Here is a 24,006-nt window from a genome sequence, read left to right as displayed (position 1 = left end):
CTCAAACATTCTGGCTGGGACTGGTTCTCTAATCGTTCTCTAGATCCATAATTTCATATGGGACGTGTCATAACGGGTTGAACAGACATTAAAGGGACTGTTTTAAAAAACGACGTAAGCAAACTTTTGACAGTTAAACCAGTTCTGTTCTTGAGCGTATGCTTTAAACCGCTGGCAAATGTGTGTAAGAGTCCCCGTTATGTTCCACTAAATAAGTTTTATTGTTTTTTGGTAGTATTGGTAGTATAGAAAATGTCCATCTGTAGATACGTATTTCAATGCATTGGGTTTATTTATATTCCTGACGCCTGTCGTCAACGCGATGACGTCTGAACACGTGACTGCGAAAACCCGGAAATACTCAACCATTCATTCACTGCAGCTCATCGCCCTCACTGACAGGTTAATACGCATGATTATTTTCCCTTTGATAGCGTTATTACTCAACATTTCTTTGCTTGGTCCAAGAGCTATTTCCCCACAGTGGTCTGGGCCAGCCCGTTAGACGCTGTATTGTGTCTGTGACATGACTTTTAACTTGTGAGCGTGACCGGCATACGCACCACCGGCATCAGTCGAACCAGTTAGCTTCTTATGCTAATGTTGTCAGCTGAAGACTCATGCCTTTCGTGTTTACAGAATCCAGCTAGTGCGTCTGCTCTGTTTACCTAGCCAACTTTTAAGTTCAGCACCATTTGCGGATTTGCTTTAAAACTTTCCTCTGTCATGCTGACCACATGTTTTGCTAGCCGACTGTTGTTAGCCTGGATGCTACGTTCTTGGTTGTAGGCAGCAAACTCTAGTTAACTTATCAAAGAGCTTATCGTTGGCTTTTTGCTGTTTTTACCGATTTATGTTTTGGATATTTATTTGCAGAGTCCTTGATCAACACAGTTAGACCCCCTCCCAGCATGGCTGCAGACTCGATGGAAATTGATGATTCTCTCTATAGGTAAGATTTGAAGTGGATTACTAAGGGTTATTGTTTAATCCACCAGTAGAATAAAGGCAATCTAATCTAAGCGTCTGTCTAAACCAATTTAATGTCAAGTGACCAAGTATTATTTGGCCTGATTGCTGATGGTGTTGCCTGCATCTTGACATATTACAATATGTTGTTTCCTCTAACGAAAACTACCGGGTGAGATACAAGACTTTTATGAGTATATTGAGATTTATTTATGTATGTATGTATGCATTTATGTATTTATTTAATTATTTATTATTGTCAATGCTACTGATTTCTGTTAGCTGAGCGTTCACTGTTGTACTGACTCGTTTTTCATACGTATTTGGACCCTGTTCCGTAGTGTTTATATATTCAATACTTACAGCTGTCCTAATATGAATTTAAAATGTGACCTGCCTCCCTTATGACTGGCCACAAAAACACAAAACTGAATGTGTACTAAAAATTGATGACAATCTTATGAATGTCTATTTTTGGAGCGCTGGAAGGTGCTGCAGGAGCCTATGCAAAAACAAATAAGCGATTTGTGGGATGAAATCTAAAATGAGGGAAAAATGCAATGACATCCTTTCATACAATTGCAGAGGGAGCATGAAAGTAGAAATGGTGCAGAGGAAAGCAGAGAAATCACAGATTGCCACTATTATGGAAATAACATGGAATAAGAGGAAGGAAGAAATGGACATAGTGACAAAACACAGCAGGATCTAAAACCTTAATGAAATGGACTGCTCTTGGTTGAAACGTAGTCAAACATGAAGTGCGACACAATGGGAAGTCGTGCACGCGGCATGACGTCGTCGTCTCGAGGAGAGAGTCCACAACCTATTCTAGTCGCACTATTCTATCAAGTTTGAAAGAAGTAGTGGCAATAAAGATGTTGCCTGAAGTGAAGGCAGATGCCTAAATTCTTCTTCCCAACAAACTCAGCTCATTTTCAAGATGACACAGAATCTATGCTGCCTGGAGGCGGAGGATGCTGATCAGCGCGTCTACGGGACAAATTACTGAGATTGATGAAACAACCAGTCAAAATCTGACGGTTACATTTTGTTTGGTTTTGGCTTTTAACTAATAGCGCTGCACAAATTTCATTGAAGGAATTCTTTAAGTATAATGGCAATGCTACCTTCTCAACTGCATATTCTGTGTTCTTGACAAATTCAACCGCCAGATTCTTTGCTGAATAATAAAATTTATGTGCTTTTTAGTCAATATATTGCAAGTCTGCTATATTTTTCTTACACTCTTTCCGGCCATCACAAATCATCTTAGAGTTCCAAACTAAACACACATTGCTTTGCTGAAATACATGTTCACTGACCAGGTTAAACATTTTTTGTGTCGTTTTTTTCCTATGAAGTTGTGACTTAATATTCTGTTTTACGTTACATCCATTTATTTTCAAAAAAATGAAAGCTTTGATCTTCTCTTCCATTCCTCTCCCCAGTCGTCAGCGTTATGTGTTGGGAGACAGTGCCATGCACCAGATGGCTCAGTCCTCTGTGTTTCTCAGTGGATTGGGAGGACTTGGAATTGAAATAGGTGGTGAATTGTGCCAATATCATTCTCAACCTCTGCATTTTTATGTGACTTTTTAAATGAAATCTGTATGTTCACAGCAAAGAATATTGTCCTGGCTGGTGTAAAGGTAAATCCTCAATTAATACTGTTGTTTACAACGCTCCTGCATCTCACTAAACAAGCATTGCTTCATGTTGTAGGCTGTCACTCTGCATGACCTGAAGAAATGTGACACGTGTGATCTGGGATCCAACTTCTTCATCTTTCAACAGGATGTGTTGAGACAGAAAACTAGGTTGGATTGTAGCACTGATTTGATACCACTTAATGAATAACTGATCAACTTTTTCTCCAGGGCCGAGGCAGTGTGTCCGCGGGTCGCAGAGTTAAATCCTTATGTCCAAGTGGACATGTGTTTCTCAGCCTTGGATGTCAACACAGATCTCGCCTTTCTCAGAAATTATCAGGTAAGATATCACCAAGTTATGAATTAAACTCAGTCATAATGTTGCACTTGTAGTGATTCCTGAACATCTGACAAGGTCTTTTTCTCTCTATGTTCCAGTGTGTAATTCTTACTGAAGCCTCCATCAGTCTCCAAAAGAGAGTGAATGACTTCTGCCATCAACAGAAGCCACCGATCAGAGTACGACAGTGCTTGCAGTTATTGTATTTAACCTAATTGAAATGGATGATTACCTTCAACCTTCTCCCATTTCCTCTGCAGTTTATTGGCTGTGATGCTTTTGGTATATGTGTCCGGGTGTTCTGCGATTTTGGAGAGGAGTTTGAAGTGTCAGATCCCACTGGAGAGGAACCGAAGGAGGTTTTTATCCAGAGTATCACTCAGGTAGCCAGAACATGTAAACATCCCATTTTTCATTTTCAGTGTCAAACATGTCTCATTTTGTTGCTGCTAGTAAAAAATAAAATAAAATGTTTTTTCTTTTTGTCCTCGGGTGATTTTTTTTTGTAACCCTTTTAGGATAACCCTGGTGTTGTCACCTGCCTAGACAACCAACCACATCGCCTGCAGACAGGTCAGAGTGTGGTCTTTAGGGAGGTGAACGGCATGGTGGAACTCAACAGCGCTGTGCAACAAATTTCAGGTATTATGATGATAAATATTTCCGTTCTATAATATTCACTTAAACCACTCCACATATGAGGTTATGCGGCACATTATTACTCATTTATGGTGTATATTCACTTCATGTGTTACAGTATTTCTGTCTGTGTGGTGTTAGTTCTGTCCCCTTACAGCTTCTCTATTGGAGACACGTCTCAACTCCAAACCTATACCCATGGAGGCTTCTTCGTCCTGGTGAAAACCCCCAGGACATTCTCTTTTGTGAGTTGTAGTTAATGTAATGCATTAAAATACTGTGCTTGTGTAAATGTCATTCATGTCCTTCAGGAAACCATAGAGAAGCAGTTATGTGATCCTCAAATTCTGACTCCAGACTTCAGTAAACCGGAGGTGAGTAACCGTGAGGTTCATCTAGATGCATATAAGTCAGGTTTGAGGGGAGAATTCACTTTTATTTGAAATGTCCTTCTGTCCCAGGCCCCTCTGCAGATCCACGTGGCCATGTTGGCCTTGGATACGTTTCAGGAGCAGAACAGAAGGCTTCCTCACATTGGGTAATTAAACCTGGAGGCTGATTTTCTACTGTATTTAGAATGTTCAGTCTTAAAAGTTTGACTCTAATGTGTCAACACTGTATTTTATTCATGACAGTTGTTTAAAAGATGCCGAGGCTTTGCTCAAGCTCACAGAGGAAGTCAGTGCAACACTCAAAAACAAGGTGAGTAATGGTTCCAAACATATGTAACCCTGAACTAAGGAGTGATCTTTGACTTGCAAACACTTTTCATGACCATAGCTCTGTAGTGTTCTGCAATAATGGAGTCAAATGCCATATGTCTGAAAGTTCCACCAGTCAACATCAATTTAGACACTTTGGTCGACTTTCCTGTTCCTAGATCAAAGCTTAAGTCGACCCAGGTCTGATTCCAAAGTTTGTATTTTGTCATGTTGAACCAGAATCAACTGTGTACTTGTCTGCGTGCTGTTCCTTTAATGAGCAGCTGAACCCATTGATGGCAATCTAAAGGTTCCAGTGAATATAAAACCACTCCACTTCCATAGGTTGCTGTGAACACAGAGTTGGTTCGCTGCCTGTCCAGAACAGCCAGAGGTGTTCTCCCTCCATTAACAGCTGCTGCAGGAGGTCTTGCTAGTCAGGAGGTTCTGAAGGCCATCACTGGAAAGTTTGCTCCTTTGCAGCAGTGGGTAGGTAGTTGCCTTGTTATGAATCAAGTCTGAAAATGGATCCAAATCTACAGGGGTTTCTGCTTTCGTCACATAGAAAAACTGTTTTACAGATTTTTTTTTTAATTCTCTCCACCTTTCTGTTCTTCAATTTTAGTTCTATCTTGATGCCATTGAGGTCGTGAAACCTCTACAGTCCTTACCTGCTGAGGAGTTTGCTCCAAGGGGCGACCGCTATGATGGGTTAAGAGCTTGTGTTGGGGAATCACTGTGTATGGAACTGCATAAGCTCAGGGTCTTCATGGTAAGTCTTTGTAATAGGTTTGACTTCTCTCCTGCTTCATTCTAATTGGACTTTACGTGGACTTTGTTCTCTAGGTTGGCTGTGGTGCTATAGGCTGTGAGATGTTGAAAAACTTTGCTCTGCTAGGAGTTGGATTGACCAAGAACTCAGGGGAGGTATGTTGTGCTTCTCCTTTGGCTTTAGTCCAATAGTTTATTCACATTTGAAAGTGTTAAGTGTTTATGCAGATCAACTTCCACCTGCTGCTTAACGTTGTGTTCACGTTGTGTTCACTGTTAGTGCCGGCAGAACTTTAGGTGTTTGAAGTTTGAACCTTCAAGTTCATGAATGCATATTGGAGGCAAAGTAGATGATGAACTTGGTTTACCACCAGCTGTCACATTGTTTTGTTTAACACGTATCATCTCTCCATCATGGCTGCTCAGGTTTGCATCACTGATCCAGACCTCATTGAAAAGTCCAACCTTAATCGTCAGTTTCTTTTCCGACCTCATCATATACAGGTGAATATGCATTTCTCTGCTCTGTTCTTCCATCCTGTTTTGTTGCTGACTGTCATCTGTCACAGAAACCAAAGAGCACCACCGCAGCAGAAGCCACTTTACAGATCAACCCAGAGCTGCAGGTGGACGCTCATCTGAACAAGGTTTGTCCCGCTACAGAGGGCATCTACAGCGACTCCTTCTACTCGCGTGTGAACCTTGTGGTAACTGCGCTGGACAATGTGGAAGCTCGCAGATACGTCGACAGGTCAGTTATTGCTTTATGTTTCCGTGAACACTCTGAACCCAGTTCTTACACGTTTCCTTCCGTGCAGCCGCTGCGTCTCTAATCTGAGGCCACTCTTGGACTCGGGAACCATGGGAACTAAAGGACACACTGAAATTATCGTGCCAAACCTGACCGAGTCATACAACAGCCATGTGAGTGTTTCATGTTCAGTCAGTGCCCAGTGTGGTTCTACTCTTTTGTTTTCTCATCAGAGGGACCCACCGGAGGAGGAAATCCCATTCTGCACTCTCAAGTCCTTCCCTTCGGTCATTGAACACACCATCCAGTGGGCCAGAGACAAGGTGAGTCTCAGCCCATTCAACTCATGACCGGTCTGATGTAGTGTTTTTGCCTCTTCTGGGAGTGTAGTTCGAGAACGCATTCACCCACAAGCCCTCCATGTACAACTCATTCTGGCAGACACACTCGACAGCCGACGTGGTCCTCCAGGTGAAGTACATGGTAGTGTTCCAACTATGCTTGTGTAACAACGTGTCTTCAAATGTGCTTCAGCGGATGCAGTCGGGCGAGAGTTTGGAGGGCTCTTTCCAGGTCATCAAGCTGCTGAGCCGGTGGCCAGGATCGTGGGAGCAGTGCGTCAGTTTTGCTCGTTTGAAATTTGAAAAGTATTTCACCAGGAAGGTAATGAAACTCCGTTACGATGCTGAAGGAGAAGTGCGTCCTGACTCTGGTTTCCCACAGGCTCTTCAGCTGCTACATTCCTTCCCTCTGGACACCAGATTAAAGGATGGAAGTGGGTCACTCACAGCAAACATTCTTCCTAAAATGGACTGTGAAGTCTGAAGCCTCTGTGTGTCGCCTGTGTTTCAGGTTTGTTCTGGCAGTCCCCGAAAAGACCACCAACTCCTATTGAGTTTGATATAAAGGACTCACTGTAAGTTTGTCTACCAAATATGAGAAACAAAATTATAATATGTGGATTTTAAATGTGGCCTCTCATGCATTCACAATCTATCTATCAATTTCTATTTCTGTTTCGTTTGTTACCGAAAGAGGTTTTTTGTTATTTGAAGTGAAGCAACAAATATCGAGATGTTTTGCTGAAGTGAGTCCTGATGACAGTTGTGATCGTACCAAAATGCTAAACAGGACATTAGCTTGAGTCTTTTACCGGGCCGCTGGTCTGGTTGAATTTGAAGAACAAGACATTGAACACTGTGTGATAGATTTCAGGATCTTGGTTTAGAATCACAAGCTCATTCTAAAGCTTGTTTGTGGTGAGAAAACTGCATAAAGAAGTCTTTCTCGAAGGCAAAACGTGTTTGAATGCTTTGTTGAATAAGGAGTTTTGACCTTTCCTTCCAGTCACCTCAACTTCATCATCAGCACGGCTCGGCTTTTCGCTGAGATTTACAACATCCCTTATACAGACACAGTAAGTGACTACGGCCTTTCCTCACAGTGCCATACAGACCTTCAGCCTCACTCTCGACCTCTTCCCTTCAGGACCTGGTAGAAGAAAGGGTCACAAAGATCCTCTCTAATATCACAATTCCTGCATATCAGCCGTCAGAAAAAGTATGAGTCCTCACCTTGTGTTTTCCATTGTTTGCGAGCCTTTAATTTACGTGTGAATTTTTGTGTAAGAATATCGTGACAGACGAAGCAGCAAAGAAGCCTGATCAGATCAAGATGCCGGTCAGTAGTGAGGAGGAGCGTGAAGCCATCACGCAGCTGGAGCAGGCCATTGCTGCAGACGGGGTCACTCCAGGTGCGTTGGATGAGTCTTCACCTCCTGGATCAGGGAAGTGGCGTCACGTCTGGGTTCTTCCTGGTTCTGTTGACAGAGCGGCTGAAGATGTGTCCGCTGCACTTTGAAAAGGACGACGACAGCAACGCTCACATGGACTTCATCACCTCAGCGTCGTCACTCAGAGCCATCATGTACTCCATAGAACCGGCCGACCGCTTCAAGACCAAGCGGATCGCTGGGAAGATCATCCCTGCCATCGCCACGTCGACGGCCGCCGTGGCTGGACTGGTGAGTTGACCGAGCGAGTGACCGACATTCACTGACTCAATGGCGGAGTGAGCTGGATCGATGCACACTTTACCAGGTCGCTCTGGAGATGATCAAGATAGTTGCAGGTTACGGGTTTGAGTCTTTAAGAAACTGCTTCTTCAACTTGGCCATCCCTGTCGTGGTGCTCACCGAGCCGGCGCCGGTCAAACGGACACTCATCAGGTTGGCTCACTCGCTCTCTGAATATTCAACGCCGTTGTTGAGTGTTTCAGTCAACCTCTGCTCTGTTCGTGGAACTTCAAGGGACAACATCTACTTTTCCATCTGGGACTGCTGGACCATCTTTGGCCACGAGGACTTCACTCTGTCCGACTTCATGAATGCAGTGAAGGTGAGACTTCTGCACTCGACCCTCACATCAGTTTCACTCACAAGCAAATGACTCATGTGTTCATACTCCTGTCTCTCGCTCAGAACCTTCGTACTGTCTGAAATGTCACTTCACTTAAATCCATTCTGTGTCAGCAAAATAACATCATCATAGTTCTACCTACATACTCTATGGGTGGTGACCCTCTTCATGCTTCCCAGTGACCTCTGCTTGTTTGCTTTTGGTGCTTTATTTGCTCTCATGTTCTCTTCGTGTCGACGGTTGCCTCCAGGAAAAGTATGGAATCGAACCTGCCATGGTGGTCCACGGTGTGAAGATGCTGTACGTGCCTGTGATGCCCGGCCACTCAAAGAGACTGAAGTTGACGTGAGCACATCGATCCGGCCCACTTCTCGCAGGCTGCAGAAGCAGAGATGAGGGTTGATGTGCGCTCTCTGTTTGCAGAATGCAGAAGCTGATCAAGCCGCCAACAGGTCGCCACTACACAGACCTAATAGTGTCATTTAGCGCGGAGTCGGATGGAGACGAGGACTTGGCAGGGCCTCCTGTCAGATATTACTTCAGTCGTGATGGGGAGGCCCCCTGACGCGCCAGTGACGGGCGGCCGAGCACCAGGACCTTCATTCAGAGCAGAAATCTTCCCCAAGGCTCTGGGCTTCGACACCAACCTTCGCGGAAGGTCCCGGAGCAGGAACGTCCGGTGGGCTTCAGTAGCACTCCAGTGTACTCTGGTACATTTCCCTTGTTGTTTGGAGAGAGACTCACAGCGGCGACTGTCTTTATGCCTTAATCATGTGTATTCGTTGCTGACTGAAACGTCTGAATAGCGCCCCCTTTGTCACATGTGATGCACCTGTCAGGCCGTGAGACAAAGTTGGAGAAATGCGTGTAATTTATTCTTCCTCTCAGAATATTGCCAAACTCAATTAATTCCTGATTGGTGACGACGAATCCAGCCAGCCAGAGTTTGTCTGCTCCTGCAACACCAAAGATTTGACTCCTCTCTGTTTCACCTACACATACTTGTTATTATTCATCATAACAAAAGAATCTAATTCTCAATTCACTTGAGTGGTGCAGCAGCGACAGCGTCACACTCCGGCAGGGTTTGGATTCTGCAGCAGTCGTGGAAGGACTTGGAGGCTTGAGAATCATGTTTCCTCTCGACTTCAGCCGAACATGATGCACCGGCCAATTGTAATCCTGAAATAAAAATCATGACTCAGCGCTTTCCTGCCGAGATATTTGAGAGCTGTTTATCAACTGTGATGAAGAATTGTGATAAAGAAACATTAGCCACTTGATGCCTGGGTCTCTTTTACAGCCTAGATCGGCCAGAAGAGGTCTGATGAGAATTCACTGTGAAAGCTTCCTGGAGTGTTGTCAGTCTGCACATTCAGTCATTGTGGGAATGTGCTGGCCATTTTGGCTGATCACAGTTCAATGGCCAGTGGGCACAAGGCATCCAATAATAAGTACATCTAAGGTGTAATTGTCACGCTTCGATAGGGCAGAATATATAACACAGGAATTATTTTAAAGACCTTCATTATAGATCTACAAATATGAAACATATTCTACATGAATGTGATCAATATGCACAATGTTGAACAACGACATTCATTTTTGTGAACATAAAATAAGGAGAAAATATGAAAAAGGTCTATGCCATGATACTGACAAACATATTCTCATTTCATTTTATGTATATTTGATCCAAGATTGTCAATATAAATCATAAATATTGGAATATCTTTTTAAGTGATGAATATCTTTGCAAAATAACTGAGGGTAATATAATATACAAAAGTGCTTTATTACTAGGTATTTCATGTAAATTTTCTTTTGTTGTTGGTAGTGGAGTTACAGTCCATTCATGTTGAATGTCTTATAGAACTCTTATAAACAAACTATGAAGCACGCGGAATTGGCGCCTCTAAATAACTGTATCAGGGAGCAGATATGGCCCACAGGCTTCCAGTTTGACACACCTGTAATGAAGAAATTCACTTTTCACAGTTGAGATTTGAGTTTATTTTGATACATAAGCAGCATGTGCCACTAAATTCATATTTCCATTTGTGTTTTATAAATATATAAATACATCAAGTTCATCTTAACATCCATGTCGTTTCACCTAGCATTTCATAAAGTATTAAAAAGGTCAGCAGTTGTTCCAACAGCGACATCATAGTTCCAAGTCCTGCAGGTTCCCCCAGCTGGGTCCCACTTTAACTTTGGCCTTCAGCTTGACGTAGAGCTTCACTGCTGTCTCCATCTCTCGCTTCACGATCTGAGCCACCTGAGGAGCGGCGTGAGCGAATCAGCTTGATAAACAGCTTTGTGAATCTTACATTTCATTTGCGTTTTTATAATGGCAACAAAAATCTCACTTGTTTTTCATTCCTCCTCTCTAATCTGGTTCTCCGACTTGACGGTGTCGCGTCACTCACCTGCAGGAGATTTTCTTCTGTGGTCTCATAGATGAGTTCGTCGTGGAGCTGCAGGACGAAGTAGGCGCCTCCCGGCGGAGTGGTCCGGCTACGTCCATCGTCTGTGAACATGACTGACCTTAAACACACTGCTCCTCCCTGTCGATGCTGTCATGACATGTTAAGTGCTTTTTAAATGTGAATAAAAAAATACAGAGAGCAGGAAACCAAACTGAAGTGGAAAAAAAAGATGCGGATCAAGTCAATAATAAAACTCATGAGGAAATCGTAAACTTGCTACAGTAAAATTGTAGGACCACTCTCAAGTCAGGTGACTGGGTTACCTGAATGTGTGTGCTCATGAGACGGTGGCGCTGCTGAGTAAGCCCTGTGCAGTCGCTTCTGAATGTTGACCGTGGCCAGTTTCACGATGTCTGCAGCAGATCCCTGGACCGTGGTGTTGACAGCCTGACGCTCCGCCTGAGAAGAACAATGAACAAAGTCGTGAGGACGTCTGTCCGCCAGCCCGTCCGGGGCACCTCACTTACATGAGCTTTGACGTGCGGGTTTGTGTCTGTGATCCCTGGCAGGTATCGTCGACGGCCCATCAGAGTCTGAACAAAACCGTTCTGCACACACTTCCTCACCGTCTCTTTGAGGAACAAGTTGATACCTGAAGAGAGTGGAATCCTTTTTTAACATCCATCTGACTCTCACTTGAGATGGACTGGTGTCCAGTGTGGACAAGTCAGCCGCACTGACCGGGCTCGACCTGACCGACTCCCAACTCCTTCACCTTTGTATCTGGACTTGAAGCTTTCTATGTAGCAGGCAGCATCGTTCTCCTCCACGCCCATCTGCTCGCCCAGAGACTTGGCTCCCATCCCATAAATGATGCCGTAGCATATCTGCAAAGACACAGAGACGGTAAACAGAAGAACCATGTGAAGAGAGTCTTCTCGGCTTCATGGGGACCTGTTTGGCCTGCTGACGGAGGCTGTCGTTCACACTCGCCGCCTCCATGCCTTTCCACTCAGCAGCGATGCAGCGGAACACGTCTGCGCCTCCGTTCAGCACCTGCCGCACAGGAATCGTTCATATCTGAAACTTAGCCAATCCATCCAAGGATCATTCTCACCTGCAGGAGGCGCTGATCCTTCGACAGGTGAGCCAATACTCTCAGCTCCAACTGAGAATAATCGGCTGCCAATATCATCCCACCTACAGAAGACAGGCATACGCTTCATACTCACAACTACAACATTCAACAATTAGGATAATTGATAATTTAATAATAAATAAATAATAATAATAATTCTACGTAGTGTGATGTTAAAAATCACCTGGAAAAGGGATGAATGCGTGTCTCATGCTGACGGAGAAACTCGGGCCTTTATCGTCACCGCTAACTGGAGGAGCAACTGAGGAGCGTCTCCTCTTCCTGCGAGGAGATGAGCCTGGTTATTCAACATTTCATGACCGACCCTCAGACACACACATGCAGACCTCGGCTCTCTGTGTGGATTCTGTCCTTTAATGGACCCATGTCCCATGTAGTAGCTTCCACTGTCCAAACATTTGCTCGCATGAGATGTTCGGAGCAATTGAATGGATGAGTTTGTCTTCTCAGTTGTACACTTTTGAGAGGAGAATAGAAGTGCAACAAGCAAATATCTGCACTGCACATCTACACTGAGGCAGGTTCCCTTTCAAAACAATGTCATGAAAGCTTGGTGTGTGTCTGACGTTAGGGAAGACAGAGCCAGTAATAATCAGGACATAGTCTTATGAAATTATTATTATTATTGTCATCATGTTTATTGTCCTTATTATTAATGTCAAAACACTAACAGGAATAATGACCATGATGTTCGACACATATCTAAATCAATAATCTGACAAAACATTTTCCAAGAAAATTACAACGCAAAAATATACTTCAAATATATTTTAATCGTAATTCAATGTAAAGCATGAAAACAACGGCATCCAGTTTCTGACACAGGATTTATGCGACCGCGTGTTTACGTCCACTCGGACTTCCGGGTCTGTAGCTGTAGGTCTAGAGCGGCGGCGCGGCAGCTTGCGGAGAGGGTCCGAATTTTTATTGCCTTACTGGGTTTGAACGGAGCCGTTTCACATGCTGGACACTCCGAGCGTGTGTGCGGGGAAACATCGTGGCCTCTCGAAAGCATTGCAATTCAACCGAAGCGTCACGTCAAACTTCTGGCGGCTGCGCCACGCCAGAAGGGGGTCTCCCTCCGCCAAGTGAAGTGCTTTCTGTAAAGACTGCGGCTGACCCTTTGGGACCGTTTGACTTCAGGAGTGACGCTTTCTTGTTATGCCATTTCCCACTGGAGGGACGGTTTGATTTCCCTGTTTCCAGCGCGACCTCAGTCCGTCTCAGCAGCGCTGATCCGAGCGCCTCCGCAGTGGAGACGCAAGGCTTCCATTTTTGTCGCAGGCGGAGCACGAACGCAACAGCCCAGCGAAGCTCGAGCGGGAGAGGAAGCTGAGCGCGGTGGCAAGTTATCCTTCAAAATAAAACAAGCTCGGTCCGTCAAGCGCTCGCATTGTTGGCCACATCATGGATGAAGAGCGGCTCATCGAGGAGGTGGAAAGCCACAGCATCCTTTATGACACTACACACCCGTTTTATAAAGACAACGGTCGAAAGGAAAAAGCCTGGGCCGCCATAGCAGAAGTAATGGATGTGGATCGTAAGTTAATTATAAGTTAATGTAATTTCGAATGTAACTTTCACATGTTGAATCCATAAAAAAGGAGAAAAAAATGCATTTACGTTTATAAGACCAGGAAACTCGCTTGTGGGTGTTCATGACCTTATCGCCATGGCTACGCTGGGTCTGACTTTCACACCAGGGGCAGACAAGAAGCGGCCCAGCAAGATATTTTTGGCACATTTTATTTTCAATTACAATTGTTTTGACATCGATACAAAACACTTCTAATGTAGTCTTTATTAATAATTGTATCGTGTTGTGTATTATGCACCATGTGAAGTTAGTACTGCCGTGTGACCAAGCCAGTAGCCAAATAAGTCCCCAGTAGTCCCTGTCAGAGTTGAAGTACCTGTCAAGATAAAGAAACACATCATTAATATGGCTCTCTTTTCTGCAGCTGACCTTTGCAAGGCAAAATGGCGGACACTGAGAGACGGCTTTGTCAAAAGTAGAAAAAAAGCTTCTTCCAACGGCTTGCACAGAGAGTGGAAATTTAAGGACATAATGGCCTTTCTGTCGCCCTACATACTGCCGAGAAGGTGAGTGTGGGACTGTCACCCGTTATTTGTGCCGAGTTTGCGTTCAATATGGCAACAAAAGTGTGTTTTTAGTTCAAAAGGCAGTCTGGGCGGCTCCTGTGCGGATGAGGAGAGATCAGCGACTCCAGTGTCACTGAGTGGAATGGAGGAGCAGGCCCCTGTTACACCAAGCACACAGACACTTTCTACAGCGCCCCCCGCGGAACCCCCAAGATCTAGTAGGAGAGACAGGCGTCGGAGGTCCCGCAGCCCGAGGGATAGGGAGCAGAGTGAAACCAGGAGGCGAGGACTGCATACCAGCATAGAGGAGCAGTTTCTCTCAATCTTACAGGAGTCGGATGCCAAACCCGAAACTGAGACCGACGAGTGCTATCATTTCGCACTTAGTCTGGTGCCACTTTTGGTCAAACTGGACCCAAATCAGAGGCATTGGGCGAAAATAGAAATGTTGAACACCTTACACAAACTCAAGAGCTCAGCTCCGGGACAGGCCCAAATGGAGAGCAGTCACGGTCACACACCCCACCATTTGACACCGCCAATGGACCACCACCTGGACGTGGAGCTTTCTGGCCATGTGACAATCCCCCAGGACCAAACCCCATCAGGCCATTCACCCAGATCAACAACTCCCACTGAGAAAATGCTCCTCCCTTAGTAAATAGATTTCTGTGTGTTACGATGTTTTTTTACAAACCAGTTATGGCTGTACTGACTACATACTTGCAGTATGGGACTATTTTACAGCACGTTTCATCTGTACAATTTAGATACGCCTCTCAATAAATGTTCAACCACAGCATTGTGATCAGTGGTTCACTGTGGCTAGAAGTTCAAGCTCACCTCAATGCGATAGCCAGTCTTTGCTCCGGTTCTATCCTTAACGTTTTGCCAGATAAGTTCAAGGCCAACGAGTGAGATCCACTCTTCACTTCAGAAAGCAGTCGCAATGATGTTAACTTCTGAAGCACGGGTCAGCAGCAAGATGATTCAAAAGTGATGGTGCCTGGTAGGGTGAGGTTAGGCCAAGCCAGCGCCTTCTCATCTCACCTCTGCAGCCCTGTCTGTGGAAGTTAGAGAGCAATAGACCACCTCCTTGTTAAAAAAAACACTGATGGTCAAAGCACAATATTACTGATGAAGAGATTCAATTCCTCTAAAAATCTTTCAGTGATGGTAACGTTACGATATGTTAGCTAGGTGTTGGTGTCTTGTTGCATTTATAGTTTTGTTGACAATAACTTAGATTCCACATCCTCTCTCTTGCAGAGTGACTACAAGTTGTAAAGCTATTTATAAATTAAATCTTTTACTTACCTTGGTAGAAACAGAAAGCTCCACAAAAGAAATATTGAAGGGTCACTCCTTCCTCAGCTCGTCCGTGATACGCGCCATGTGCTGATCAAATGCAACTCGACTCAGACGGACGGATGAGGAAGGCGTTAAAAGAAGGCGGCGCGGGGACAGAAGGCGCATCCGGTGGATTATACGATTGATTTTCAACAGTTACTTTCCATATTTCCATTTGTTTGTTGTGAGTTATGTTTATGTGTCCTCTTGTCATCTGTCAACATTTTAATCAACCAATCCCAGCTCTTTTGCATCTGAAGAATCCACTACTCCCACTCTACACAAAAAGAAAAGATACTTGCATGTGTTTGGCATCCATGCCGTGGCCGTCTTGCGAGGGGGGGCTCTCTCCAACCTCGGTGGGCATGAAAATCTCAAAGTCTTTGGGGACATTTTGGATGTTTGGTTCCGTGAAACTGACCCTCCCTGGAATAAAATAAGTATTAATAGCGCCAACACATTTCCAGGCGAGTGAGGGGCAAGTGCTGGACCTGTAGCGGTGTGCGTCTGGGCGATGGGGTAAATTCTGTCCATGCCAAGTGTGGGGTGGTATTTCTTCTCTCTCTGCAGTGGAAACACCACTTTGGTGAGGGCGCAGGTGATCCGCCTCCACTCCAGAATCACCCCTGGCAAAGGATGGAGCGGCCTGAGCTTCTCCAGAACATCCTGGAAGCACCAGAGTGTCTCATTCAAGTCACTTCAGCGACAATTATTTTAAATTAATAATATAAAAAGAAACAAGATGGCAGAAAATGTAGCACCATAATGGTGTGAATTGGGTTGTTTATTCTCCCAATCTACACTTGACATTTGCGTTCTTACATGAACCAACTATTTCCTGGTGTTTCAGCTTCCATGTGAACATGAATGCTTTTTAATATGTGAAAAAGAACAGCTAACTTGTGCTTCACCTTGGTAGTGCTGAACTGCTTTCCCAGTCGAACCCTGCCACCTCCTCTCCGGGTGTAACCAAGTGTCTTCTTACTCTTTGAGCCTCCGATCTCTCCGTTAGGTGGCAGGTGAAGCTCGAGGAACAAGACCTACAGAAGAAACCCTGGTTAATGACCCACGTCTCGCATGCAACTGAGAGCGAGAGAGAGAAAGAAAGAACCGGACTTGGGCGATGTCATCGATGCTTGTTAGAGAGAAGCTGTGTCCTGCAAGGTCGTAGGCCTGTGACTCCAGCGCTGAGAGTTTGGCTTGCATCACATGTTTTTGCCTTTCACATTCCTCCACACTGAAGCCCACGCCGTTCAGTTCCAGCAGTGCCAAGCACACCTGAGAAGGCATCTCAACGTTCCTGAAGAAGTCTGAGCGGAGAAATGAAGAGAAATCATCATGAAACTAAAATAAGCCTGTTTAAGCTTGTTGAGGTCAAAACAGCTTCTCAAAAGGAGGTACCCAGAATGCTGACTTTCTCCAGCAGACCAGACAGATGGTTCATGACGGCGAGCACGAGAACACTGGTGGTGGCTGCTCTCACTCTGGGACAGTACACACTACCATTACCAAGCCCCTCCACCAGGGGGAGCTCTTCAGGGCAATAAACAGTCACCATGTTGGCGAGAGTTCTCTCTTCACTACTGGGGTCCACCAGCCAGCACGCCACCTGCGGTCAGGAAGTGTCACTTAACAACTGTGGCGGTGTCTCAAAAGAAAGAAAATGGATGTCACCTTTGGATCTTCACAATGTCCCTCCAAACTGACGCCACAGCTGAGAATTAGCATCTTGTACACCTTGATAATGTCGTATGTGATGACCACTCCATCAGCACGGCTGGATGACGTTCTGCTGAGACACGACTTGACCTTCTCCAGCCTCTCCCTCACTGACAAGTCTTCATCCAGGGCAGGAGGAGCCAGACTGGAGCTCAACCCTGAAAACAGAAACATCTTCATCATGGACCATCGAGCTCCCTCTTGCTCTGACAGCTGTGTCACCACCTTTGCTCTGCTCCTCCTGCAGAGAGATGAAGTAAGCGTCTCGGCCTCCCCAGCAGACAGACAGGCCGACCAGCACGGCTCCATCACTGCTCCTTATTGGGAAACCGTCCGCTCTGTGCAGCACCTGATGGGCTTTAGAAGCTGCTTCAGAGGAGACGGCAGAGAATTAGGCAAAGATTTAAAACAGGAACATGTCAATCAACCAGAAGAACTCTCACCACGCTTCTGTTTTCCTGATCTTTCAGCCACAGGATCCTGTTTGGCCTCCTTCTTCTCACAAGCCAAAGCCAATGAGAATCGTTCTTTAGTTTTCCACTCATTTATAAAAGTGTCAAACAGGCGTCTGTCACTGGCCACGTCGATGATGCTGAAGGCTCCAGGGTAGCCAGAACACGGAGACGCGTCTTGGGAAAGCTGCAGACTGAAGTCTTCGTGAGTCTGTGGAGAGGAGTGGTCTTCCTGGTTGTCATGTTGTGTTGTTGACAGTGATGCAGGCTTTGCTTTGTTGACATGCTCAGATTCAGGCTGGGGTTTTGCATCTTGCCCACGTTTGTGCGTCTGGATGAATTTTTCTGAAGCCAGTTGATTTGCCACGGACACCAGACGGCAGGGAGTGGTCCGACTGTCCCGCTGAGCAGTGAGGGGAGACTGGACAGACGAGGTGGTCAGTTTTATCCTCGGTGTCACAGGAGGGGTTTGTTGCGTCGGGGGAATCAAGTCGGCAGCCAAGTCTGCTTTATCATTTTCCACATTCTCAGTGGAGCTGGGCTTATCTGAGAGGTTGGTTCCGAGTGTGGGAACTGACCCAGTGTCTGCATGGCCCGTTTGCCAGTTCTGATCAGACATGCTTGGCCACCGATCGAAGATTTCTTGCAGGCCAGGACTGCAGCACAAGCCGTCCGTTAACTTGTCAATAAGTGGAGAGTCCTTCACCAAGTTCTTCTCAGCATCAACACCTGGCTTTCCATCGCTTTGAGCCTCTGAATTACCTTGACTTACATTGAAATTGTCTCTTGAGTCACATTTAACCAACATTGAAGTAACTGATGAAAGGGCTGGCTCAATATGAGCAGGGTCTCCATGAGAATTTAGCGGTTCTTCAAGGACATCTGTAATAATGCCAAGCTCCTCCCGATGGCTCGTCTGCTCCTCCATAAGATGACTTTTCTTCTCCAAGAAGTGGCGGCCCACCAGCAGAGTGTCCCCCCACTCAGACAGGTTGAAGGAAGACTCTCCCCACTGGATCGCTTCAAGTTCTTCTGCCTCCTGGTTCATAAGTATTTCACTGCGCTGTTGTGCCTGAACGTTGACAAGAGGAGACCCACTGGAGTCTTCCAGATCTGGTGGGCATGAGTCTTGGCATGAGTTCAGCCCAGCAAGCAGGGCGCTGTCATACAGGCTGTCAAACAGGAAGCTGCTACTTCTGTTCACGTTTTCACCACCCACCCCCTCATTATCATCACCATCATCATCACAGCCACCGGCATTTTCATTTCCGTCAGCAGAACTGAGTGCATGGCCTGCAGAACTCTGGTGGCTGATGTCAAGGATATGCTCCATCTGACTGTCAGTTAAAGAAATGTTGAATTTGAGCTGAGGATTATTTGCATTTTCGAGAACTGTCTCATCCTCGACCGGCTTAAAATCGCCCACTAACTGGCCCCCTTGTCTACTTTCTGACCCCACTATAAGATTGCAGCTTTCATTTCTGGGCTCAGAAGCTGGTTTCACAATGATGTTTTCAGTCTGTGTGTCCAATTCAAAGCTGTCACCAAACGTTTCCTCTTTCTTCTTCTCCCCTTCTTGCACATCTTTTTCATCACCCGAGTACAAATCGGGAGAAGAGAATGTGTCCACACCTCTGCTCTCTATACGTCGCCGTTTGGCCTCTGGGGACAGTGAAGGGAAGGATGAAGGGGAGGCATTAACCAAGTTTGCATTAGCAGGTGTGGAAACTCTGGGGTGATTTTCCAGGACAGGAGTCGCAGCCACTTCAGCGTGAGGCACAGAAAAAGCAGCTTCCTCCGTAGGACCAGGAGGACGAGAGCTTTCCGAAGTGGAGTCAGTTCTAATAGAGTTGAGAACTTTGCGGAGTATTCTTGAGTGTTTCAGTTTGCCCGGCAGCACAGGTGAACCTCCAACCTCTAGCTGTATGGTCTCTCTGGGTGAGACAACAGTTTGTTCTGCCCTTGAAATTGGGCCTCTAAACCAAGGTGGCGGAGGCCTTGGGGTCAAACCGTGTTCAGGTGGTAGCTGGGGGTAGGACAAAGGGCTTGATACAATCTCAGCCAGCTCCTGGGTCAAGCTTCTACTGGGATTTTTAGATGAGTTTGCTTCAGGATGAGTCGAACGTTTGCTTGCTACTTCCAGATCCTCAGCACTTATTTTGTCAACATTGGAGGTTCCAGGTTCCACAGAGGAGGCTGTGATGCCTTCCATCTCTTCAGTTGGGTTTCTACTATTTACTACGATTCCTCGAAGACATTTGCCCACCAACTGCGTATTTTCACCAACTTCTTGAGTGAGCCGCTCCAGTCTGTTCGCTCCCTCAGCTTTATTCCTCTCTTTGGGGTCTTCTACTTTACAGTCTGCCTCATGCTTCTCCTGAATGTGTGTTGCCACGTCTCTCTCTGGCTGGTTCTGACTACATGCCGTCTTTGTTTGCTCCAAGCTCAAATCTGGACGAGAAGACGTGTCTTTGCACAGATTTCCGCCCGCACAGTTGACGTCAATCAGCCCTTGAGGGAACATTGTCGGGTTCCAGTGAACTCCGAGCTGAGCAAGGTCTTCCTGGAGAAGGAGTCTCGCCTCTGACACAATCTCAACAGCTGCTTCCCGCTCAGTCAGAGCCCTTCCGCCGGCGACCCAAACACAGCGGAGATTCCGTCGCTCTGCAGCTTCTGTCTCACACTCATCCACGGCACGCTTCGAGCTGAGAAGAGAATACAGTTAGCAGCATGCTAACACACAACTGTCCCCACAAAGATTAGCATTCTTCCTGCAGCTAGACTCATTTTAGACTCAAAATCTGCCATTGTTCTTGATCTTATTGATAGTCAAATTCTTCACTCTTCCAAGCAACCATAAAAGCCAGCAATTAATCATCAACAAAAGCTCCAGCTCCCTATATCAGCATCAAAAAATGAACTCTAGTTGAACTTAGATGTGAATCATAGACTATGGGTGTTTTATGTTGCGCAATAAGGATGTGAATGGAATTTGATTGGCCCACGAACAGCCAACAAGCAAGTTGAGTCTGGTGTAGGAGAGCAAAAAAATTCTTGTTACCACAGGCAAGATTGGACAGTGTTGTAGATTAATATCAGCGTCACAAACTGGTGAACTCTCTTCTACTAACCTGTTCGTATTGTTAGAGGCCCATTTTACCCGTGAATAAAAGTATTGTTTTGGAATCATCAAGTTACTGGTCTGTTGCACTCCTTTCATCAAGTTCTGTTATACAGAGTTTATGAAGAAAATCTGTCTATACAAGTCTGACATTGTGATTCCCACAGTGCACTTCTTTATTAGGCATCTAGCTCCAACAGGAGCACAGACCTCTTAAAAGGCACAGCGTTCCTCAAGGCTTTCTCCACATCATCAACTGATGCACGGGCGAGCTCAGCAACAGTGCACAGCCCTTGGGCGTACAGCGCTCTAGCTCTCGCTGCACTCAGGAGGGACACCCGGACGAGGTCTACCAGCTCTTTCTGGACCCCAAAGCTGAGCCTTGTCTGGTACTGGGACAACAGCAGCTCCATGTTGTTCCAGCCCAGACGTCTGCAGAACACGGTCACCATTCCTGCAAGGTGGGAATGTGTCAGACCTCATTTCTGTTTTTCTTCAATACCAACATAAACTGTGAGCAATACACACTCTGGTCATACAGAAAGTGAACTACAATACTGTCATTTCCCTTCATTTAGCCTCTGAGGAACATCTAAATAGGTGGCCTTGCAAAATCGCTACCAAAAATTTAGTCCAGCTTCAATAGTCAACCTGGATTTTTAAATTGACATTCTTTTTTTAATAGATTTTTCAGAGATTGATTCATTCTTCATTCAATTCATGTTACTTAGAGGTATATTAGTATTTTCAAAACAAAAGCAGTACACTTCCTTGAGTATAGAAAACGGTGAAAAATAAACCAAAGAACAAAGGAAATTGATACAAACTAAAGTGATATTATGCAAAAGGTCCTTTAGTCTTGGTTAGGGTTAGGGTAAGGTACTACCACGCCATTTCTCACGTCCAATGAAGTGTCCTTTTCAAAGTACTTGGGCCATCTTTTCCATGGTGTTTATTTCCTTCAGAATATTTATACACTCCTTCAAAGATGACGCTTTTGCTTTGTACCGCTTTCTTGTTATTGCTTCCTTGCTCACAATCAATAACACACTAAAAAGATACACTTCTTTATAATCAGCATTTCACAAAACTATACTGCCCCAGGATCTGTCATTTCCAGTTTAATTCTTAACATATTTTCACCCTGCCTCAGAACATATCCAGTGTTTCACATTATCAAAACATGTTCGTGGTTAGCCTCAGTGATTCCACACATTCTCCAGCATGCAACCTGTGAGTGTCTTTGTTTGCTCTTAGCTTTGGGTATGAAGGAAATATTTGTGACCTTTCCACCAAAACTCTCACCACACTTTTGAGTTTCTTGTATTGAGCGGGATTTTAATAATTGATCAAAAACACTACTTGCTTGTCATCTCAATTTTCATTCCTCCTCCCATTTTTTTCTTAAAATACACTGAGTATTTAGGTCCCTGTCTGAGACTGTGACCCCCTCACTTAAGTACCTAAAATTTGTCCATAGGATGGTTTTTAAAATTCATTAAAAAAAATCTGTGTCAAATCTAATTGTGTTTCCATACTTCATTCCAGAGAATGCTTATTTAAAAAAAAAAAAGTACCTGCATATGTAGCAGCTGACTGCTGGAGAGACTGCAACTGTCCACGATTGCACTTGTACTTGGACGCTACATTTCCTAAAGGCACCTCGTTCACCAGATCCTGCAGCACAAGTGTTGTAAAGAACCTACAGAGAAAACAAACAATATATTGATATTTTTCTATATATCTTAGCTGCGTACAGGGCACATTTCTATGAACAAACATTAGGTACAAAAAAACACATCTGAAAAGGTCATCAAGATGGTGGACATGACAAAACATGCAGTTGGAAATACTTCTAAGTTACATTTAGAACAGATATAAAATGTGTGATTAATTTGCAGTTAATCGCAAGATAACTCAGCTTCAGTGCAATTGACAATAACATTTTTAATCTATTGACAGCCATAATAAAGAGCTTTTTCAACTTGAGTATTTTTGTTATTTTTCATGAGAAACTATCATGAGTAAACAACTTAAAAATGGATGTTTTTATTGTCTCCCGCTAGAGAAGATTCCCTTTTCTTCTGCTGACTGAAGAAGGGTTCGTTCAGATGTCTTCCTGGCAGCAAACTCATGAAGCCTTTCATTACCCTGCTCAATTCCAGAGAGCACTGATCAAACCAAACACTAACCGTTTATGAATGGCCATTTGTCTTCGCTGCTTTTCTGTCTTGGCGACAAGTTTGCCACTGACTGACCGAGCCAGAAAGCCCTCCTGAACACCAACCAGCTCCGCCACTCGCTTCATGGAGGACGGCAGCTGCTCCCACAGGCAGAAGAACTGATACCAGTCAATGGTTGTCCACTCAGCATACAGCGGGGTGATCTGATGGAGATTCATGGGTCAACACCATACACTGAGCACAACAGGAACTCTGGTTTAACTCTCATGAGTATTTACCAGAAAAAGAATGTGCAGGTCGTTTTCCAAGACAAATCCTTTCATCGCTCGCTGGAGGTCTGCGAATATTTCAAGGGCCTCCGGCGGGGATAGAGAGGAGGAGAGAGTGGCAGCACCAAGGAGAGTGGGACAGTAACGCTCCTCTGGAAACACAGAGAAAAAAGAACAATGTAAGATAAGGATGGTAATATCAACCTTTAATGCATACATCTGCTCATATACAGATTACCTTGCTCATTTTTTTCAATGCTGATGAATTCATTGTCCATCAACCATTCCACACAAGCCTCGATAGCTCCCTTGTTGGTCTCTTCTTTGCCAGTCGCTTTCATGCTGGCAGCCAATAAAGAGCAGGCGGCGTACAACCTCACATCCTCTGGTCTGCTGGCAACACCTCCGACAATGATCTGAAGCGGTGACAAATATCAAGTTTGGTTTCGAGGAGTGAGTGATTTAAGAAAACATTACCTCTAATATCGCTCGCAGCATGCTGGTAGACACACCCTCTCCTTCTCGTCTCACTAAGCAACTGCTGATTGGTTGAAGAGTTCCGCTGAGTAGCTTCATTCCTTTCTGGCGCTCTGCCGGTTTGCAGACCAAAACACTTTCACCTACAAGAGAATAAAAATAATGGTTTAAGCCTCACCAGATCAGTTTGTGAAATCGAACACAGTTATGACATTCCAGTACGCTGAACTCTTCATTCTCATAACACACCTGTTGTGTCGACTCCTTTCCTGCCGGCTCGTCCAGCCATCTGTTTGTATGTCAGCGGATCCAACAGGTGCCCATTAAAAGTTGGTGTTCGAATGATGACCCTGCGAGCGGGAAGGTTAACACCAGAGGACAGTGTGGAGGTGGCAGCGAGGACCTTCACCATCCCCTGACGAAATGCTCCCTCCAACACGTCACGCTCATCAAAAGTAAGACCTGAAAAGTTACGTTTTAATGACACAACCAGGAAGCTGT

At 45.1% G+C, this 24,006-nt stretch overlaps 3 protein-coding genes across 7 annotated transcripts in view; 2 read left to right on the top strand and 1 right to left on the bottom strand.

The window, feature by feature from the left end:
• The first annotated feature begins 319 nt into the window (after positions 1 to 319).
• Positions 320 to 9,523, top strand: LOC128753840 (ubiquitin-like modifier-activating enzyme 6). The gene is made up of 32 exons (XM_053855975.1): positions 320 to 402; positions 877 to 952; positions 2,421 to 2,515; positions 2,593 to 2,621; positions 2,695 to 2,789; positions 2,850 to 2,961; positions 3,060 to 3,140; positions 3,222 to 3,344; positions 3,480 to 3,603; positions 3,742 to 3,845; positions 3,912 to 3,974; positions 4,062 to 4,138; positions 4,236 to 4,302; positions 4,647 to 4,790; positions 4,927 to 5,073; positions 5,148 to 5,228; positions 5,499 to 5,576; positions 5,642 to 5,823; positions 5,891 to 5,996; positions 6,057 to 6,146; positions 6,214 to 6,294; positions 6,358 to 6,486; positions 6,547 to 6,598; positions 6,676 to 6,739; positions 7,171 to 7,240; positions 7,312 to 7,383; positions 7,453 to 7,576; positions 7,653 to 7,846; positions 7,923 to 8,050; positions 8,132 to 8,219; positions 8,491 to 8,585; positions 8,664 to 9,523. Exons 2-32 carry the CDS (start codon positions 912 to 914, stop codon positions 8,803 to 8,805), a joined length of 3,078 nt encoding a protein of 1,025 aa, XP_053711950.1. The 5' UTR covers positions 320 to 402; positions 877 to 911; the 3' UTR covers positions 8,806 to 9,523.
• A 729-nt stretch (positions 9,524 to 10,252) lies between these two features.
• LOC128753915 (DNA polymerase theta-like) overlaps positions 10,253 to 24,006 on the bottom strand; it is an 18,612-nt gene continuing 4,858 nt past the window's right edge. For 2 of the 5 annotated variants that reach the window (XM_053856109.1, XM_053856112.1), the window contains 23 exons: positions 23,755 to 23,967; positions 23,506 to 23,648; positions 23,267 to 23,444; positions 23,038 to 23,180; positions 22,769 to 22,962; positions 22,154 to 22,278; positions 20,787 to 21,030; positions 17,447 to 20,160; positions 17,229 to 17,372; positions 16,959 to 17,161; positions 16,686 to 16,893; positions 16,401 to 16,594; positions 16,196 to 16,324; positions 15,776 to 15,950; positions 15,583 to 15,710; positions 11,995 to 12,088; positions 11,790 to 11,872; positions 11,627 to 11,728; positions 11,448 to 11,559; positions 11,200 to 11,324; positions 10,996 to 11,131; positions 10,673 to 10,773; positions 10,253 to 10,521 (listed from right to left, as the gene is read on the bottom strand). In XM_053856109.1, the coding sequence (XP_053712084.1) occupies positions 10,408 to 10,521; positions 10,673 to 10,773; positions 10,996 to 11,131; positions 11,200 to 11,324; positions 11,448 to 11,559; positions 11,627 to 11,728; positions 11,790 to 11,872; positions 11,995 to 12,088; positions 15,583 to 15,710; positions 15,776 to 15,950; positions 16,196 to 16,324; positions 16,401 to 16,594; positions 16,686 to 16,893; positions 16,959 to 17,161; positions 17,229 to 17,372; positions 17,447 to 20,160; positions 20,787 to 21,030; positions 22,154 to 22,278; positions 22,769 to 22,962; positions 23,038 to 23,180; positions 23,267 to 23,444; positions 23,506 to 23,648; positions 23,755 to 23,967 (6,002 nt within the window). In that variant the 3' untranslated portion in view covers positions 10,253 to 10,407. Of the gene's footprint in view, positions 10,522 to 10,672; positions 10,774 to 10,995; positions 11,132 to 11,199; positions 11,325 to 11,447; positions 11,560 to 11,626; positions 11,729 to 11,789; positions 11,873 to 11,994; positions 12,089 to 12,114; positions 13,745 to 14,777; positions 14,995 to 15,582; positions 15,711 to 15,775; positions 15,951 to 16,195; positions 16,325 to 16,400; positions 16,595 to 16,685; positions 16,894 to 16,958; positions 17,162 to 17,228; positions 17,373 to 17,446; positions 20,161 to 20,786; positions 21,031 to 22,153; positions 22,279 to 22,768; positions 22,963 to 23,037; positions 23,181 to 23,266; positions 23,445 to 23,505; positions 23,649 to 23,754; positions 23,968 to 24,006 lie in introns of those variants that run through there. The other 3 variants (XM_053856110.1, XR_008413887.1, XM_053856113.1) reach the window with 3 other exon arrangements.
• On the top strand, positions 12,695 to 14,723 carry LOC128753917 (uncharacterized). The gene is made up of 3 exons (XM_053856115.1): positions 12,695 to 13,371; positions 13,793 to 13,934; positions 14,007 to 14,723. Exons 1-3 carry the CDS (start codon positions 13,239 to 13,241, stop codon positions 14,590 to 14,592), a joined length of 861 nt encoding a protein of 286 aa, XP_053712090.1. The 5' UTR covers positions 12,695 to 13,238; the 3' UTR covers positions 14,593 to 14,723.

Source organism: Synchiropus splendidus, chromosome 2, assembly GCF_027744825.2.
Source record: "Synchiropus splendidus isolate RoL2022-P1 chromosome 2, RoL_Sspl_1.0, whole genome shotgun sequence".
Taxonomy (NCBI): Eukaryota; Metazoa; Chordata; class Actinopteri; order Syngnathiformes; family Callionymidae; genus Synchiropus; species Synchiropus splendidus.
This window is presented reverse-complemented; position numbering and strand designations above follow the sequence as displayed.

Coding starts and splice junctions, on each gene's coding strand:
- LOC128753917 (XM_053856115.1), top strand. CDS start 13,239: ATGGATGAAGAGCGGCTCATCGAGGAGGTGGAAAGCCACAGCATCCTT. Junction 13,372..13,792: donor AGAAGTAATGGATGTGGATC/GTAAGTTAATTA, acceptor TCTTTTCTGCAG/CTGACCTTTGCAAGGCAAAA. Junction 13,935..14,006: donor CCCTACATACTGCCGAGAAG/GTGAGTGTGGGA, acceptor GTGTGTTTTTAG/TTCAAAAGGCAGTCTGGGCG.
- LOC128753840 (XM_053855975.1), top strand. CDS start 912: ATGGCTGCAGACTCGATGGAAATTGATGATTCTCTCTATAG. Junction 953..2,420: donor ATTGATGATTCTCTCTATAG/GTAAGATTTGAA, acceptor TCCTCTCCCCAG/TCGTCAGCGTTATGTGTTGG. Junction 3,604..3,741: donor CGCTGTGCAACAAATTTCAG/GTATTATGATGA, acceptor GTGTGGTGTTAG/TTCTGTCCCCTTACAGCTTC.